We start from the raw sequence: 16,799 nt of genomic DNA, 5'->3' as shown, positions 1-16,799 counted from the left end.
AAGTAAAGGATTTTAATCAGATCTCTTATTTCCATCCTCTGTTAGACTTCTCATCATAGTATCATGGTACCTATATGGGGAAGACAACCTCTCCCACTAAAAACTTGGGCACATTGTTTTGATTCTATGGGAATGGACTGCATTTCCTTATCTGTGTTTAGAAGAGTTAAAATTCTGCAGCTTGAACTGAGACAGATGACCATTTGCTGTTTGATGGTTAATTACACGTTGGACATAGAACAATAAGGGGAAAAAAATCCCAGAAACTTAATAAAGATGTATTTGCTCAACAGGAAAAGTCAGTTTTTATCATGGCTACTTATAATTTTCAGTACTTCTTAAATTAATTCCGAGTTCTTAATTAAGTTTTCAGGTTTGCTATAAAATCAGCTAAATTTAGGATAAGGAAAATTACTATTAATCTAAATTTTGAAAAAGTATTTCAACAAGTGAAGTCCAGTTGAAGTTACCCTCAGCATACTGGCAATATGCAGGACATTAGCAAAACTAATATTTATGAATCTATCTAATATTTATGAATCTGTGGCTGGCTTCTCCATTTCATCTGGTTGAAGTTACTACTTAGCAGATTTGTAAGTTTTGTTATGAACTAATAATTCTTCCTCCTTCTCTTCTTCTTCTTCTTCTTCTTTTAAATTTTTTTAGATGCTCCACCAACTGGTCAGGCACACAGTGTGAGAGACCAGCCCCAAAGAGCAGCAAGTCTGATCATATTAACACAAGTAAGTTCTTCAGGTTAACATCTTAGGTGCTCTGTACGGTACAGAAATCATTTTCCATGCCATTCCTGGGGGACATGAGTCTTGGAAAATCTTCTTCATGGAATTTTTCAGAAAATGCATTTCAATCCAGGTCGTTTTGGAAAAGATGGGGCACTGAGTTCACCTGGTGACAAGAACCAGCATTCACGTGCTAATTTAGGCAGCAAGAGTTCAAATTCTGGCAGTTTCCAGAATGCACATCTGCAAATCTAGCATAATCTTTTCTGAGGAAATGTACATCAGCTACAAAGGCTTCATATATCACAATGGGTATGAGAATGCTCCAAGAAAAAAAAAGTAATTTCATATTTTAATTAGAGAAAAGTATATTTTCTTGAATTGAATTTCCATATGTTGTAAAGCAGACTTTACTGGTTAGTCTTAAAGAAAAGTGTATTAACAAACAAATCTTAATCAGTATCATGGTTGATTAATTGTTTCTTTGTCTTCAAAATATTTGTTTTGAAGTGTATTAAAATATAGTTCAACATTTTGCAAATCTTTCTTTATGCAGCTGTAGTCTTAGGACAGATCATTGATATGAAAGTCCATCTACATCATCATTGTGTGTCTATTTTTAACAATTCTAAACGATTTTATAAAGATTTCCAAAAATGAGGGGTGCCTGGGTGGCTCAGTCAGTTAAAGATTTTCAAAATGAAAGTCAAAAATAGTTTCCCAATTCTCACATATTATCAATTATTTTATTATGACTGAAGAAATTTTGAAATATGTAATATCTATCAAGTGGCTAAATATATTCTTTTTTTTTTTATACTTTTTTTATTTTTTATAAACATATATTTTTATCCCCAGGGGTACAGGTCTGTGAATCACCAGGTTTACACACTTCACAGCACTCACCAAATCACATGCCCTCCCCAATGTCCATAATCCCAACCCCTTCTCCCAAACCCCCTCCCCTCGGCAACCCTCAGTTTGTTTTGTGAGATTAAGAGTCACTTATGGTTTGTCTCCCTCCCAATCCCATCTTGTTTCATTTATTCTTCTTCTACCCACTTAAGCCTCCATGTTGCATCACCACTTCCTCATATCAGGGAGATCATATGATAGTTGTCATGCTTAGCGAAATAAGTCAAGCAGAGTGGCTAAATATATTCTTAAAGAAGAAAAATAATATCACTGATGGATAAACATTTACCTTAGGAATTTTTCTCTAGTCCATTACTGCTGGTGAAAAAAGCTTTCATGAAAATAATAAAAAACATACTACAGAGTTTGTGAAAAAGGAGAGGCACTATTGAAGTCAAAAGTATGTAATTTTTGAATCCTACATGCAGGATCCCAGTATTTGCTGATCTACTTCTTTGTTATTCTTTGCCCCGTCACTGCTTAAGATCTTTCAAGCAAAACTGCCCCAAATCCCACCATTTAGAGATTAATTTGGGCTAATAAGCATGATCATTTTAGAAAAATAGCCAATAAGTCTCAAGTAAATAGCCTAGACATGAAATTCGAATTTGCAGAAATGAGTAATCTTTGATCATAGAGTGTTTGGGGTTTACCCTGGAATTTATGTGTTGTCTTTGGGGAAGGCAAGCGGGAAAAGAAGGCCTTTGGAAAGCTATGGGCATATTATTGTAGGAATAGGCACTGGGATTTGAGGAATTGGTTCATAAAAACTAGCAGAGGAGACAAAATATACCATGGTTAATTTAATATTGCAAAAAGAAAGAAAAAGAAAAAAAGTTCCTTTTCTCTCTTCCCAGGATCTAGGGCTCATATCTAGGTTATCAGTTATTGTTCTGGAGACACACTAATTTACATATGATTTTGTGAACCAGCTACAAAGCTCGACAATTACCAATAGTATTGTTTTTAAATGAAAAATGCTTTTCAAGTTACCAACCGGTAGACCACCCTGAACTTATAAGTTGAGAATTATGGAGACAATTTACATTAGCCTTTAATTTTGGTGATTTCTCAGTTGTCTAAAATAAATAAGAAATACAGCCTTTGAAAGAGTCAAAAACAATTATAAGTATTGATAAACTCTGTAAAAAAACGTATATAAAGTACCACATCAATTGAATTTTGACATTTTACATTAAGTTTCTCCCACAAGGGAGAGTTTGGTGTTTGGAAATGGTTTGGAGGAGAGAAACAAGAGGTGTTTTCATTGGAGGGTGGTGTCTCCAATTATTTGCAGGGGCAAAAACTCCCTTATAAGGCAAATGGCTCTAATTCCATATGGCGGTTATAAATAGGGACTATCAAACAGAAAGAGTGCAAGTATTTGCAGCCCTTTTTCCAAAGATTCTGATGTCCTTCCTTCCATCACTGATTTAAAGTCATTAAATTTAATGGAAGTATCAATGCACATTGAAAGGGCTATTAGCTATGTAAATGTCAAATTTCTTAAATTTGAGCAAAGTTGACCACAAAATGACACTATTAAAAGGCACTTATCATCAGACATTTATGCTTAGAGAAACTTGCCTCAGTAACTCTGGAAGTAGGAAAAAAGGTAGTTAAACTAATCCTACCTAAAGTAAAGCCCAGTGGTTTTGAATGGTTGTCAAATGTTCCCCAAACTTGGGGAAAAGTCATCTGCTCAGTAAGAAAGATAGATCTTTAGCAGTGTGTTTCAGATCTGCATTTCCACTAACAGTGAAGCATTCCATAATGATCGGACCTTGGGGTAATGAAGAATACACTGTATCTGTTGGCCTCACTACTGTCAGCTAGTATGGAGATTTCCCTTTCTAATTGATGCACAGCTTTCTTAATCATCTCTGAGTAGTCATGCTGATGTTTTCTGGCTGTTGCTGTTTAAAGTATCAAAAAACTTAGCCAGTGGTATTAAACAATCTATTATCCTAGCATGTTCTGCTGAGGTTCCACTTAAAAAAAGCTAGTCTGACTTTTCTGAAGTTATTTTAAAGATTTTTAAATTAAATATGATAAAATATTGCTTGGGTACTTCTATTTAAATTTTACCTAAAGTTTTAAGGGAGTGAATGCTCAGTGTTTGAATTATGCTGTTCATATTTGCTAAAATTAAAGACGGTAAGAATATACTCAGCATTTGAGAGGCAGTAATATTGAGATGCTTTACTTTAGTACAGTGACAACAGAGATGTGATATCTGTTAGGGAGTTGTGTTTCCTCCTTTCCTATTTTGCCCTTATTTCTTTTATGCCATCTTGTTTTAAAATAGAAAAAAAAAAAAAAAAAGAACCAACAAACTTTGTGACACCAAGGAACCAAAAATTTGAAAATACAGAGAAATAACTGAAACATGTAACAAAATAATGCCTTTGTCCTAATTCTCCCAAAGCAAATATTTATCAAGCCTTAACTAAGTGTCCGACTGAATGAAATCCCAGAGACAAGTCAGTGAAACAGACAGTGCCTCTTCTTTGAAGCTGAGGTTCTAGAAGGGTATACCGCAATAAAGCAAGGAAGCAAAAAAATGAGTAAACATGCAAACTTATGAAATAAGAGTAAGTTTTTATTGGTTCTGTGAAGGAGGCAAAAAAAGGAAGCAAAAATGTAAAATGGCAAGTGAGAATTAAGGTCAGGAATGATTTTTCTGAGGTGATGACACAGAAGCTGAGATTTGAAGGATTAGAAAGAGAAGACCCTGAGGGTATTTCAAACACAAGGGACAGCAGGCACAAAAGCACTGGAACAGGAAATAGAACTTCTCAAAGTTTTGAAAGACCAGTGTGCTGGGATCAAGGGGACAGGAGGGAGAGTGGTACAAAGTGAGGATATTTTCTTTATGACCTTTAAAATTACAGTTCATCACAATGCTTAAGAGAAAACACCCTAATCACAAAAACATATCTACATTCACATATATGCCTATATGTGAACATGCATTTAAGAGCAGAATATATAGCAATATATCAAAAGAGGTTAATTGTAATTAACAATTAAACATTAAATATAACAACATAAAACAATAACATTAAACATGTCGTCATAATGGCATGTTTAATATTTATATTTTCCACTATAAATTCAACCAATAAACAAAAGGTTCTCTTCCTGACTTCCATGACACTGAGTTATTCTGGTTCCCTTCTTACCTCTCAAAGCAATTCTCTTCTTTATGAGATAAGTTCTCCCTGTCTGTTCTGGACAACTCATTCTCTCCACTTACACTATACACACTGTTCTCAGTGGACCACAATTCTTAACCTTACTTACCGACTATATGTTGATTACCCCTACATTTCTATTCTCAGGCCTAGTTTGTCTCCTAGTTTGAGCCATGATCCCACTGCACAATTGCTATACCCATATCTATATCCATGGCAAGGTCTATATCATCTGTATTCCATGGGACACTCAAATTCAACATGTCCCAAAATGATCTCACCACCTTCCCCTACTCAAGCACGGTGCTATGGCAATATGTATGTTTAATTATTTAATAAACATGTATGTTGCATTTTCTGCATAATAGACAATCTTATTTACATTACTATGAGGTCGTATTAATGATGACTTTCATTTTATGGATGTGTGAGTTGAGACAAAGGTAACTACTTTGCCCAAGGATATGTTGCTAGTAAGCTGAAGTTTGAACAAAGATAGCCTGGCTCCACAGTCGATCATCTCAACTGCCGAACTATACTGCCTCTCCCAAGGAAAGAGTCTCTTCAATCTAACAATCTGATAACACAGTCCTTTCTAACAGGAAAGTGTTGTGTAATGAGGCTTCAGAACAATGTTACAAAGAAAGACTTATATTTTACATGACAAGGTCATTGAGATATCCTCTCCATCTGTAATAAGTATAGAATGTGCTTTTTTAAAAATCAGTTTAAATGATCTGCAAATAGCTCAGGGGAAAAAAAATAAACACCTGCAGTAAATTTTGATTGATATGTTACAATATATTTACTACTATATATTCTACTTATTTTGATAAAAGTCTTCTAATTCTTTTAAAAATATATGTTGTTACCAGTTGCTCCACTTGGTAAAATTTTTTTTAAAAATCCAGTTTTAAAACCTTGCCCAGTTGCCACCTGCGTTATTTATTGGCTACAATAAGCATTATTGCGGTTACCTTAATAGGTTATATAAACATCTTAGAAGTCTAGGCTCTTAAACAAAGTGCTGCAATGTAAGGATTTGGAACTGCCATCACAGATGGCAGAAAGAAAAAGAAAGATCGGTAAGTTTTTTTTAGCATGTATATATAATAGAATTTCTATCTTATATAGGAATCAAAGAAACTATATGGAACAAATAAAATCTTATTTAAAATAATATACAATTGGCAGTAAAGGGAAAGTAATTTTATATGCCCAAAGATTAGAATTAGTATTTTGTATCTACTAATTTACCACAAATTTTAGGGGAGGATAAATAATGAAGTAAGGATATTTATAAAGTGATGAGCAGTCAGTTGAAGTCATAGTTTATGAAAAGACCAAGCTGTTCACTGGTATTTAAAAATTTGTGAATAAATGTTAATTACTATCCAAGGTGCCAGATCTCTGCTTTTATTAATTACTAATAAATGACACATTCATATAAAGTTCACTTTCCCCAAACCAAGAAGGTAATATAATATAAAACTCACTAAGATGTATGGTCCTGGTAAGAACATGAAATAATAAAATGAATTTTATATTTTAGAAACTGATTAACTTAGGCAAGTCATTTTTTTGTCTTGCATGGAAGTGGTAGTTATTTGGTTATTTTAAACAAATAATTTTTAAAGTTCAAAATTAGAAGATTATTTTACACATGAGACTTCCTTAATAAAGACCTTTTGGTATTTTGGTAAGCAATCTCCAGGATAGACCATGTCACAGAGATATCACCTGTCTAGAGCTATCAAAACTGATCTATATTACTATTTTGTAGTCCCTAAGCAGCCGCTTATTGTGCTAAATATTACCATTCATTTCTACCACAGTATTTTTATACGCATGTGTATTTGTAGAGAAAAATTTATATATTTAATAACTCCCGATATTTCGTTCTTGAGCCATTCAAGATCCCCACAAAAAATTTCAATTAGTTTTGAGGTTTATTTGTATTAGTTTTTAGCTGACTCAACTGAATCAACCAGATGCTTATTCTAAATAGACAAAAACCTTTGTCTCACAGACACTAGATATTTATCTGCTGGAAAAGTTAACATTAGGTACTTGATAGAGCTACTTAATACCTCCTTGTTATTAAGCAACCCTCACATTCAATTTTCTTCCTGCTTTAGTGACATAATTGTTGGTATATTTTCCAGTGGATCACATCACCAGCAAAGGGGTATTATCTCCTTCCTCTGGGGGATGGGAGTGGAGAGGGGAGAGATGGTTGCTCTTATCGCCAAGGCAGAAATGGAGTTTCTTCTCCATTTTGTTTTTCCCCTATGCTCAAATGCATAAAAACTAAGACCTAGTTACTCTGACTGTTCTTGGAGATCTATCTATTCCATAGATCTTTTATTACATTTTGAAGATAGATGATACAACCTGAGATCACTTTTATAAATATATCGAAAAAGGTGAAAATGGACATTTACAACATAAGCCAAACCCTCAGATTTATTTTGCTGAAATTATTCTGGAAATGGAACTTAAGAAAGATTCCTCTTTGGCTCCCCAACCCCCATTCTGCTGAATCAAGTTAATAGCCCTGTGCAGTATGTCTCTTTGTCTCTCTTTTATTGGCGAGGAACATGAAACTCAAGTTTTAAATAACTTATCACAACTTATCTAAGTAAGTTGTGAAACTGATCAATAATTAAGCTATGTCTATCTGAATCCAACACCGATGTCCTTCTATTTGGCCAACCTGCCATCTGATTTGTTATACATGTATTCATTGATAGGGAGTATTTATAGCTAAAGGAACAAAACTATAAGTGGGATTATAGCCAGTGGAACTATATAAATGTTTAGTCACCATTGATTTACAAGAAGTTACCAACATGTACTAAATTACATCATTGCAAGTAAATGTGTGTAGTGAGAATCAGACTCAGACTGACAAAGAAATCAACATTTCTAACCTCAAAGTATTTAACTGCAACATGTAAATGAAAGATATCTAAAGAAACATTTCCAGTGAATCAAGTATTTTTTAATTTTTTTAATAGGAGAGTGATTTTCCACTAACATATATATGAACTAAGAATATAGATATTTGGCTTTAGCTTTACTTTTCATTACATCCATGGTCAAAAGATTTGGTATAATAAAGTATTCAGTTATATCACTCTTTAATTCATTCTATTTATGTGTTCACCTATTAATTCATTTCTTTTTCAGGAAGCATTGCCATCATTGTACCTCTCGTTCTCCTGGTGACTTTGATAACCACCTTAGTAATTGGTTTAGTGCTTTGTAAAAGAAAAAGAAGGTAAGATTCAATGGTTTAAACAAAAGGTCAGTCAATACATTACACACAGAGTTACAGAAATGTAGTGTTTTTTCTTTTCTTTTTTTTTATTCTTAAAAAGTGATTTAGTTATTTCAACTGAAAAATCTTGTTTTCAAACCCCTTTATCCTTCTATTTCATTTTAAAGTGAGTATAATTCAGAATGTTCTTCTCCCTTGTTATGTTGACAGAATGGCTCTATTTATATAATCTAATAAAACTAACAAGGGAACATATTAATTAAAATTTCAACAGAATTTTACATTTTTGGCAGTTTTTCTATGAAACAGGAGGAGTCTCTGAAGCGCACCCTGTTATCTTAATGTTTAAGATTAGTAATGTCAATACAATGATCCTGTATATGTATTATGTATCACAACTTGTGCATTTCATTCACAAATTCTGCATTGGTTTATTTTATATATTCCTGAGAGTAAAATTTTTCAATTTAGGTGAACCTATAGTTATAAACATCTAGAAGATGTAGGTTATCTACAGAGTTATTACCCAGAACCAAGTGTTTGTGAGTCAGAGTCAGTTTTTTAAAAAGCATGACATGGGGATTAAAAACGATTGATTTCAGGGGTGCCTGGGTGGCTCAGTTGGTTAAGCATCTGCCTTCAGATCAGGTCATGATCCTGGGGTCTTGGGATTGAGCCCCTGCTCAGTGGCGAGCCTGTTTCTCCCTCACCCTCTACCCCTCTTCTTCCTCTACTCCTCCCCCTGCCTGTGCTCTCTCTCCTTCAAATCAATAAATTTTTTAAAAAAGAAAACAATCTATTTCAAAGATTCTTTATCACTACTTTTTAGTCATAGTTTTCAGAAATAAAGGGTAAAAGTGCATTTAAAAAAATAATGAATTTGTGAATATTGTTTCAACTGATGTATTAGCTATTTAAGAGGAATATGTTCCAAGTGCATTTTTTACTGTCAAATCTAAATAATTTAGAGAAATAACTTATCACATTGACTTTTTTTGTTCTTTCATGACTAGATAAATATTTGTTTTGAATATGTTTTATGAACTCTCTGTGAGTTATATTAAGTCAGTAAATCTATGAATGTGATAGCTTTATGTATCATGATTGTAATATTGAGTTAGTTTACACTTACATTAATGTTCACATATTCTAGGACAAAAACTATTAGAAGACAACCTATTATCAATGGAGGAATCAATGTAGAAATTGGGAATCCATCTTATAACATGTATGAGGTGGATCATGATCACAACGATGGAGGTCTTCTAGATCCTGGTTTTATAGTAGATGCAACAAAGGTAATATGTTTTAAGATGGCAGACAGTAAGCACTAACATTTCTCTGTCATTTATCTATAATGCAGTCATGAATTTTATCAGCACTTCTTTTATCTGAAGTTACAGTAAAGAATTTTAGGATATATTGAATGTTATAGTCTTTTTTAAAAGAAAAAAAATAAGTTATGGCTTGCTTTCACCTGAAGCATGAAGTTGAAAAAACATGTTTTGGAAAATAGATATGTATTCATTCATTAAGTTGATAAACATGTATGAGGAAACTATATGTATAAGGAACCTCAAATGCATTGAGATTCTAGCATATCTAAATGTATAGCCTAGTATAAAAATACTGATTTATTTTTTAATAATAAAAGGAGTACAGGATTTCATTGTCAAAACAGGTATTTTATTTCTAGTAGTATTTCATTGATTCAACTAAGCTGTGCCTTTGGATTTGTTCATAATCAAATTACTTTTGAAAAATATTTTCTACTATAATAGCCTTCCTATCGATTTGAGTTGTATCATTGATAGACACAGCCTAAAAACCTAAATCTTTTGGTAAAGTTTCTATTCTTATTATATGCTCAGATTAGCAGCTTTAAAGAGAAATAGATAAATGATACAATTATCTCGATAAAGTAAACTCACAAAGATTCACTATACTTTATTATCTTTATATTTTATATGAGAATGATAGACTATTTTACTGTGAATTAAGAACATCAATTTGCTATTATGGAATGATTTTTCTTAGCTTATTCATTCATTTATTGAATAGCTAATTTATTTTCTGATATATTAAACGTCCTTTGTTCAAAATGCACCTTTACATTGTAAATAATCACAGAAAACAATCTATGTCCAAATGGGTTTGCACTCATAGCAATAGCTGTTCCCAAAGATGTTGAACAGAGTCCCAAACATTCAGGCTAGTACTGAATCCATGGCCGGATTGTCTGAGCCTGAAATCAATGGTCAAATAGTTATTTCTCAGAAAAAGAATCCATTATTAGTGCATGTATAAATTTTTTACACTATCAGAGGATATTAGAGTGACTTTTTCCTAATTAGAAGTAAATTTATATTTATTTTTCATTATTCATTAATTAACTCCTACATTTGAAATTGTTAATGAAATAAAACTTAGAAACCTAAGTTTCAGTGTTTTCTACTTTAAAAATGGTAGACTTTAGGTCTTAACCCACTGAGCCTAGGTGGCTCAGTGGTTTAAGCCTCTGCCTTCGGCTCAGGTCATGATCCCAGGGTCCTGGGATCGAGCCCTGCATCAAACTCTCTGCTTGGCGGGGAGTCTGCTTCCCCATCTCTCTCTCTGCCTGCCTCTCTGCCTACTTGTGATCTCTGCCTGTCAAATAAATAAATAAAATCTTTAAAAAAAATGGAAGACTTTATATATGGTACACATTGTTATCTGATAACTTATCTATGAAGAAGATAAATAATAGACTTCTGATATTCTTTGAATTTTTCTTAGGAAGAAGTACACTGTCTGTAAGTATAATATGAACTGATGAGGACATACTTTATACACTTTTCATAAGGAGAGTTCTCATTTTCCCCATCATTTTTATTCCTAGTGATAGAATTAAGCCAATTTTGGATACTTAAAGAAAATGGTTTTTTAGTATTCCATTTAAAAATTTTTCCATATTTACTCTAGGAAAATAAAACTATGCTTCAGTGCCCCTCAGATACACTTTTAATATACTTTGCACATAACATGCAATAAATATTTATTTACCAATTTGTTGACTGATTGATCAAAATTACATTAATGTGATTTAGATGGCTGAGTCTAGCTAGGTTCTGATTTTTGAAATGTAAATATGAATTGTTGCATAAGAAGCAACTGCAAAAGATACAGCTAGTCCTAATAGGTATAAACACTTATAGAAAGCAGAGAACCACACCAAAGCAACCTTAATAATCTAATGCTTTTCATAGGGTATCTGCTGAGTCGTGATGGTTTGATATAGTCCTGATGTGATTAAATACAAACTGCATTACACATAAAGAGGATTTTATAGAGCATTTTCATTACTTTCAAAATGAATAAAATTTATACTTCAATCATACCTTCTAATCAAAATAACTGGAGGAGTAAGTAAAGTTGAAAAAAAGATTTGACTATGGAGGCAATCACAGAACAGTTTGAAGGTTACAAAAAAGGAAATTAGTATTCACTGGGTTTATGTCCAAATTCATCTCAAATGTTACTTAGATTATTTTCAGTATTTTTTCAATGAAAACTTTGTGGGAAAAAATGAAGAGGCAATATTGACCTGATTTTATATTTAAAATCTTTTTCTGAGACCCTTGCCCCCATCCCAAACTTTGTGATTATTCATTAAGAGTCAATAGTTAATGTTTTTTCAATTCACCTTTAATTTTCTTCAAATTTGTACATTAATTTTTTATGCTTTTCAAATTTTTGCCTAGTTTTCCCCCCATTTGGATCACTAACAAATACTTCATCCCAAATATGAGTGTACCAGTTTGGCTATTCTGCCCTTAGATCCAAGAAAACTTAAAAGTCAGTGTTCTTGTACAGAGACTTAGTGAACTAGTTTAATTAATAATTCATCTGGAGAGTCAGATTTCCAAAATAAAGATTTTTTTAAAATGTAACATTTTTAATTCTTTTTAAATATAGAGTGGTGATGAATCTTTAATTAGAAGCAGTCATATATTTGAGTGTTCAAAATGGGTTACCATCAGAACTTTTCAAAGGGACAAAACCTTAAGTGGGGGAGTGCTGTATATTTTTCACAGAGTGGTTAACAAAGATGTGCTTTATTTGGGAAGGATGAAGTTAAATAAATAGAAATGTATGGAGATATCTTGATGTATGGCGTGTCTATCAGTAAGCTGTATGTAACAGAAATGTCTACTTTAAAGTCACAGATCCAATATTTATGTTTTTTTCTCAATCTATTAAAGCTATGATGAACACACCATTTGTGTCCCAGGGCTAATGAGAATTTTTATGCTATTTTTATGACTTAATATGAGTTTATGTCAATGAAAATCATTCTATGATATTAGATTGGAAACTAAAATTCTCTGTTTACATACAGGCCAGGTATATAGGGGGAGGGTCCAGTGCTTTCAAGCTTCCGCACACAGCGCCTCCCATCTACTTAAATTCTGATTTGAAAGGACCACTAACTGCTGGGGTGAGAGAAGAAAATTCATTATTCCATATCCATTCCATCACAGAACCCCTCGCAATGAGAGATGATGGCTAGACTTAGATAGGGGCTGTCTTTAATTGAGTTTTTAATTAACAAGAGATTTCAAAACAGCATTAAAATCAGAGGCTTATGTTAGATGTCCTGCTTATGCAAGATTTCATGGAAAACATGTTATCATTTTAGACAAGCTATTAAGTAGAAATATCTCTTCTGCTGATTTTGAAAATGTCACAGCACTTTAACAATAAAAATGAGTATTTGTTATTCTTAGAAATCTCTAGCCAGAAATTTAAACTGAATAATTTAAACTTAAATTCATGTTTGGCTTTATTCATTTCCTATTAAGATATTTTGTTTAGTATTTGCAACTTTGATGTCAATTTAAATAAAAATATACTACAAAATGTGGCATCATGTTGAGAAATTAGAAATGGCTTAATGAGACCACTTTTAAATTTTTTTTAATTAAATAACTAGTTTGTAGTGGAAGGTACTTGATTTTTTGTTACATGACTTATGGTAGAAGGAAGAGGGATCAAAATAGGGGTATAAAAATTCCTAGGGATGAGTATGTTTTCTCTCATACCTCTCTCCCATCAGCTGTTTTTCATTCTCATTTTTTATCATGGTTGTTTCATTTGCATGGCTCAAAGATTATATGTTTCTTTGTTGGAACTAAGACTTAGTGTTCTGCATTTGGGAAGATAAAACTAAACAAAAAGTAGGCAATGATTTCTTGGGTTAAGTTGCAATTAATAAAATAATAAACATTGTATGTTTTTCAACTGAAAGAGATCACTTCTGTATGTCTCAATTCTACTTCAAAGTGCTCTGAGTTTCTATGAAAATTAAGATGACAATGAACTTCACAATTCCTTGGAAGTGTCCAAAAGTACTTCCAGTAATAAATACATATGAGTTATTTGAAGCAAAAATACTCTTTATTTTAAAGTCTATTCCACCAATATATTTTATTATTATTTTCTTTTTGGTTCTTAACTTCCTATTGAAACAATTATAAGCTTCAAGCAATTAGATTACTTTCTGTAAACACCTCCTTCCTGCCACTGCTGTGGTAGTAAGTGGGCAAACACATGGACTGGAAATAAGATGATTTGTTTTAATGTTTTATGCTTTTAAATAATGTCTCAGTAAATATTGTCTTCACAAAGATATCCTTGGGCTTTTACTATTATGTCAAAGTTCTACTTAGATTCACAACTTACCTGAAAAATGTACAATTATGTTTTTATCTAATACCAAACAAAAGTCAACTAAAACCTGTAAATAGAATTTAAATTACATATGTATAATTACTATTTAGAAAATTAAATGTATTGCATATAAGTGTTAATACTGAAAGACAGATATCCTAGAAAATAATTAAGGTGGTCAGAATTGATGATAAAAATTGAATCTATTTTTTTTCTCCTGCAGACAACAAATTACTCCAATCCAGTGTATGCAAAACTATATATGGATGGGCAAAATTGTCGGAACTCCTTAGGAAGTGTTGATGAAAGGAAAGAACTGCTTCCAAAGAAAATAGAAATCGGGATAAGAGAGACAGTGGCATAATCAGCGATATCTTTTATATGCTGTAAAAATGTATAAAATATAAGGATTACTTTTGTATGTTCCAACAGTATTATACTTGTTTTGGCATCAGCATTACCTCCTTCTTTATCTTTCTCCTGGTTAATTGTTTTCTGAGTTTTCTGGGTTTTACTTTTTGCTGATGACTATTGATTGACCATTTGTATGGTATTTTTATGAAAAAAAAACTGCACTACAATACAATTTACAACAATGCTGCTGATATGATTCACCTTTGGATTTGTTAAAATTAAAAACAACATATTCCTTTGTAGTGTGAATATGAGCAATCTATTTTATATGGACTTTTTTGTTTCTACTTAATCAACAAAGAGAATCTCGGCACTTTTTCATTATATGGTCTGAAAGCTGTAATACAATGTCATTTTACTTTTCCATTTAAACTGATGGAAGAATGATTGAATGGTCAACTCTCTTCTTTGTGCCCATTAAGGTTGATTCAGACTGCTGAAAATATCTAGCCCTCACAAGTCCAGCATCACCTGCTTTGAAATTAGTCTTAGATTGCCAAGCGATAGATGAAAATTCTGAGGAAAAACTTTAAAAATATATACAATTAATAATTTGCATGAATACCTATGACTACATTTGCCAAAATTTAATGGACTGTATGTGATATACTAAACATATACACCCTATAAACAACAGTTACATTTAGGTGGTAGAACATAGCAAAAATATAACCAGAAGTAGAAAGACCACACTTGCTATGGGATAAGACCTTTTGTTCTCCCTCAGGCCTGAGGTAAATAGCCAGCCTAGAGCACAATAGGCCAATGGGTACTCATGCCTTAGGAAGTTCTTCCTAGTCATGTGCATTTTGTGGAAGATTAACCCAATCCTTTACCACACAGAACACAGAACAATAATATATAAGCACACAAATTGATGACAGAACTTCAATTATGTGAATGCATTCTCTTTGCTAGGTCAAGAGAAAGAGGTAAAGCAGCCATTATAGTATAGAGTAGTTGGTAAATATTTTCAGTATACAGTATGACTAATCCAATATTTGCCCTATTCAAAATATATTCTTAAGGGACTTAACAGGTTATAGAAGAACAATTATTTGTCTATAATCAAAGGTGGAGAGTGTAAATGCTGACCAGTTACTCTGGTACTCTAGTTTCTTTTGGTTATGCAAAACACATGGACCCCATTCACTTTTTTGTTTTTTTGTTTTCAAATTTTGATTGAAATAAGTACGATTTATTTAAGTTGTATAAAAAAAGGATAGCATTTTTATACAGATATCTTTAAAGGCACAAAAGATTTATTCACAAGGTATGGAGGGCTTTTTGTTCCTCTGATAGACATGACTGACTTTTAGCTGTCATAATGTATTAACCTAACAGATGAAATATGTTTGTGGTTGCTCTTTATCCCTTTGTACAAGCATTAAAAAACTGCTGTTTTATAAAGAGACTTTTTGTTGTACTATGTGCATGCATACTACCTATTTCTAAACTTTGCCATATTGAGGCCTTTATAAACTATTGATTTATGTAATACTAGTGCAATTTTGCTTGAACAATGTTATGCATATCATAAACTTTTTCAGGTTCTTGTTTAAGTACATTTTTTAAATTGAACAGTATTTTTCATTTTGGTTATAATAGTCATTTTGCCTATGTTTCTACAATGAAGTGTTAAAGACTTTATAAAAAATTGTTGACTGACTTATTTAAATGAAATTCTACATATTTAAGTGCTTGTGTTGGGTAGTTTTTAAAAGTAAGAAAATTCTTTTCTTTGTGGACTGTAATATCCGTAGGAAACTATTTTAGTAAACATGAGACATAATTTTTGTTATATCCTTAGAGCATACTTTCTGGGTTGGGTTGATTTCATTACATCACTTTTAAAAGCACAATAGAGAAAGCGTTTTCTCTCTTCTTGAAGCAGAAACATTTTCCTTGTTTTGTATTTTCCCCCAAGATATATTGTTTATTATGGATTCTTATATGCAATAGAAAGAGAGGTAGGTTATACACACAGTAGTGTGACAATTGTATTAAAATAAGCCAAATCTCTTCCTGCCTTTCCCATTCTCAGGAAGTGCACTTTATGGAAAACTCAGATTCCATTAGATTCTGTGTAGGCATTATTTTGTAAGTGGAATGATTATTGGTATATATCATCCTGGAGTATCATGCTGGAGAAGCAATACAGGAAGGTCTGATTTACTGGAGCTGTCTTTGAGTTATATAAAGTGGACTTTTTATATCAAAGCTTTATAAATGTAACTGAAATTATTATTTGAAAGAAACAGAACTTAGAGATTGAGATGATCTTGATGCAATTACCAGTGTTATAAATATTAACATATCATATATGATCTACAGATAACTAACACCCAAAGTCTGGCACAACAACCTGGTTTCTCACTACAGCATTGATGAAAACCATAGTTGAGAGAATTCAGGATATACTTTTTAACCCTGAGGTCCCATCTACATGATCATGGTCATTATGTCCACATTATGCTTCACCATCCCATGCTGGTTCATTCAAGTCCATATCAGAGTTCATAGTCTTTCTTTTTGCAATTA

General features: G+C 32.4%; 1 protein-coding gene across 1 annotated transcript in view; it reads left to right on the top strand.

Annotated features, from left to right (window-relative positions):
• Positions 1-16,484, top strand: part of LRP1B (LDL receptor related protein 1B) — a 2,000,743-nt gene extending 1,984,259 nt beyond the window's left edge. Inside the window, exons 87-91 of the mRNA XM_059166755.1 lie at positions 667-743; positions 8,045-8,135; positions 9,289-9,433; positions 12,514-12,612; positions 14,068-16,484. Of these exons, the coding sequence (XP_059022738.1) occupies positions 667-743; positions 8,045-8,135; positions 9,289-9,433; positions 12,514-12,612; positions 14,068-14,208 (553 nt within the window). The 3' untranslated portion in view covers positions 14,209-16,484. The remainder of the gene's footprint in view (positions 1-666; positions 744-8,044; positions 8,136-9,288; positions 9,434-12,513; positions 12,613-14,067) is intronic.
• Positions 16,485-16,799: the final 315 nt, after the last annotated feature.

The sequence above is a fragment of the Mustela lutreola genome, chromosome 3, assembly GCF_030435805.1.
Source record: "Mustela lutreola isolate mMusLut2 chromosome 3, mMusLut2.pri, whole genome shotgun sequence".
NCBI classification, from domain to species: domain Eukaryota; kingdom Metazoa; phylum Chordata; class Mammalia; order Carnivora; family Mustelidae; genus Mustela; species Mustela lutreola.
The sequence above is the reverse complement of the archived record's forward strand: the minus strand, read 5'-3'. Positions and strand labels throughout refer to the sequence as shown.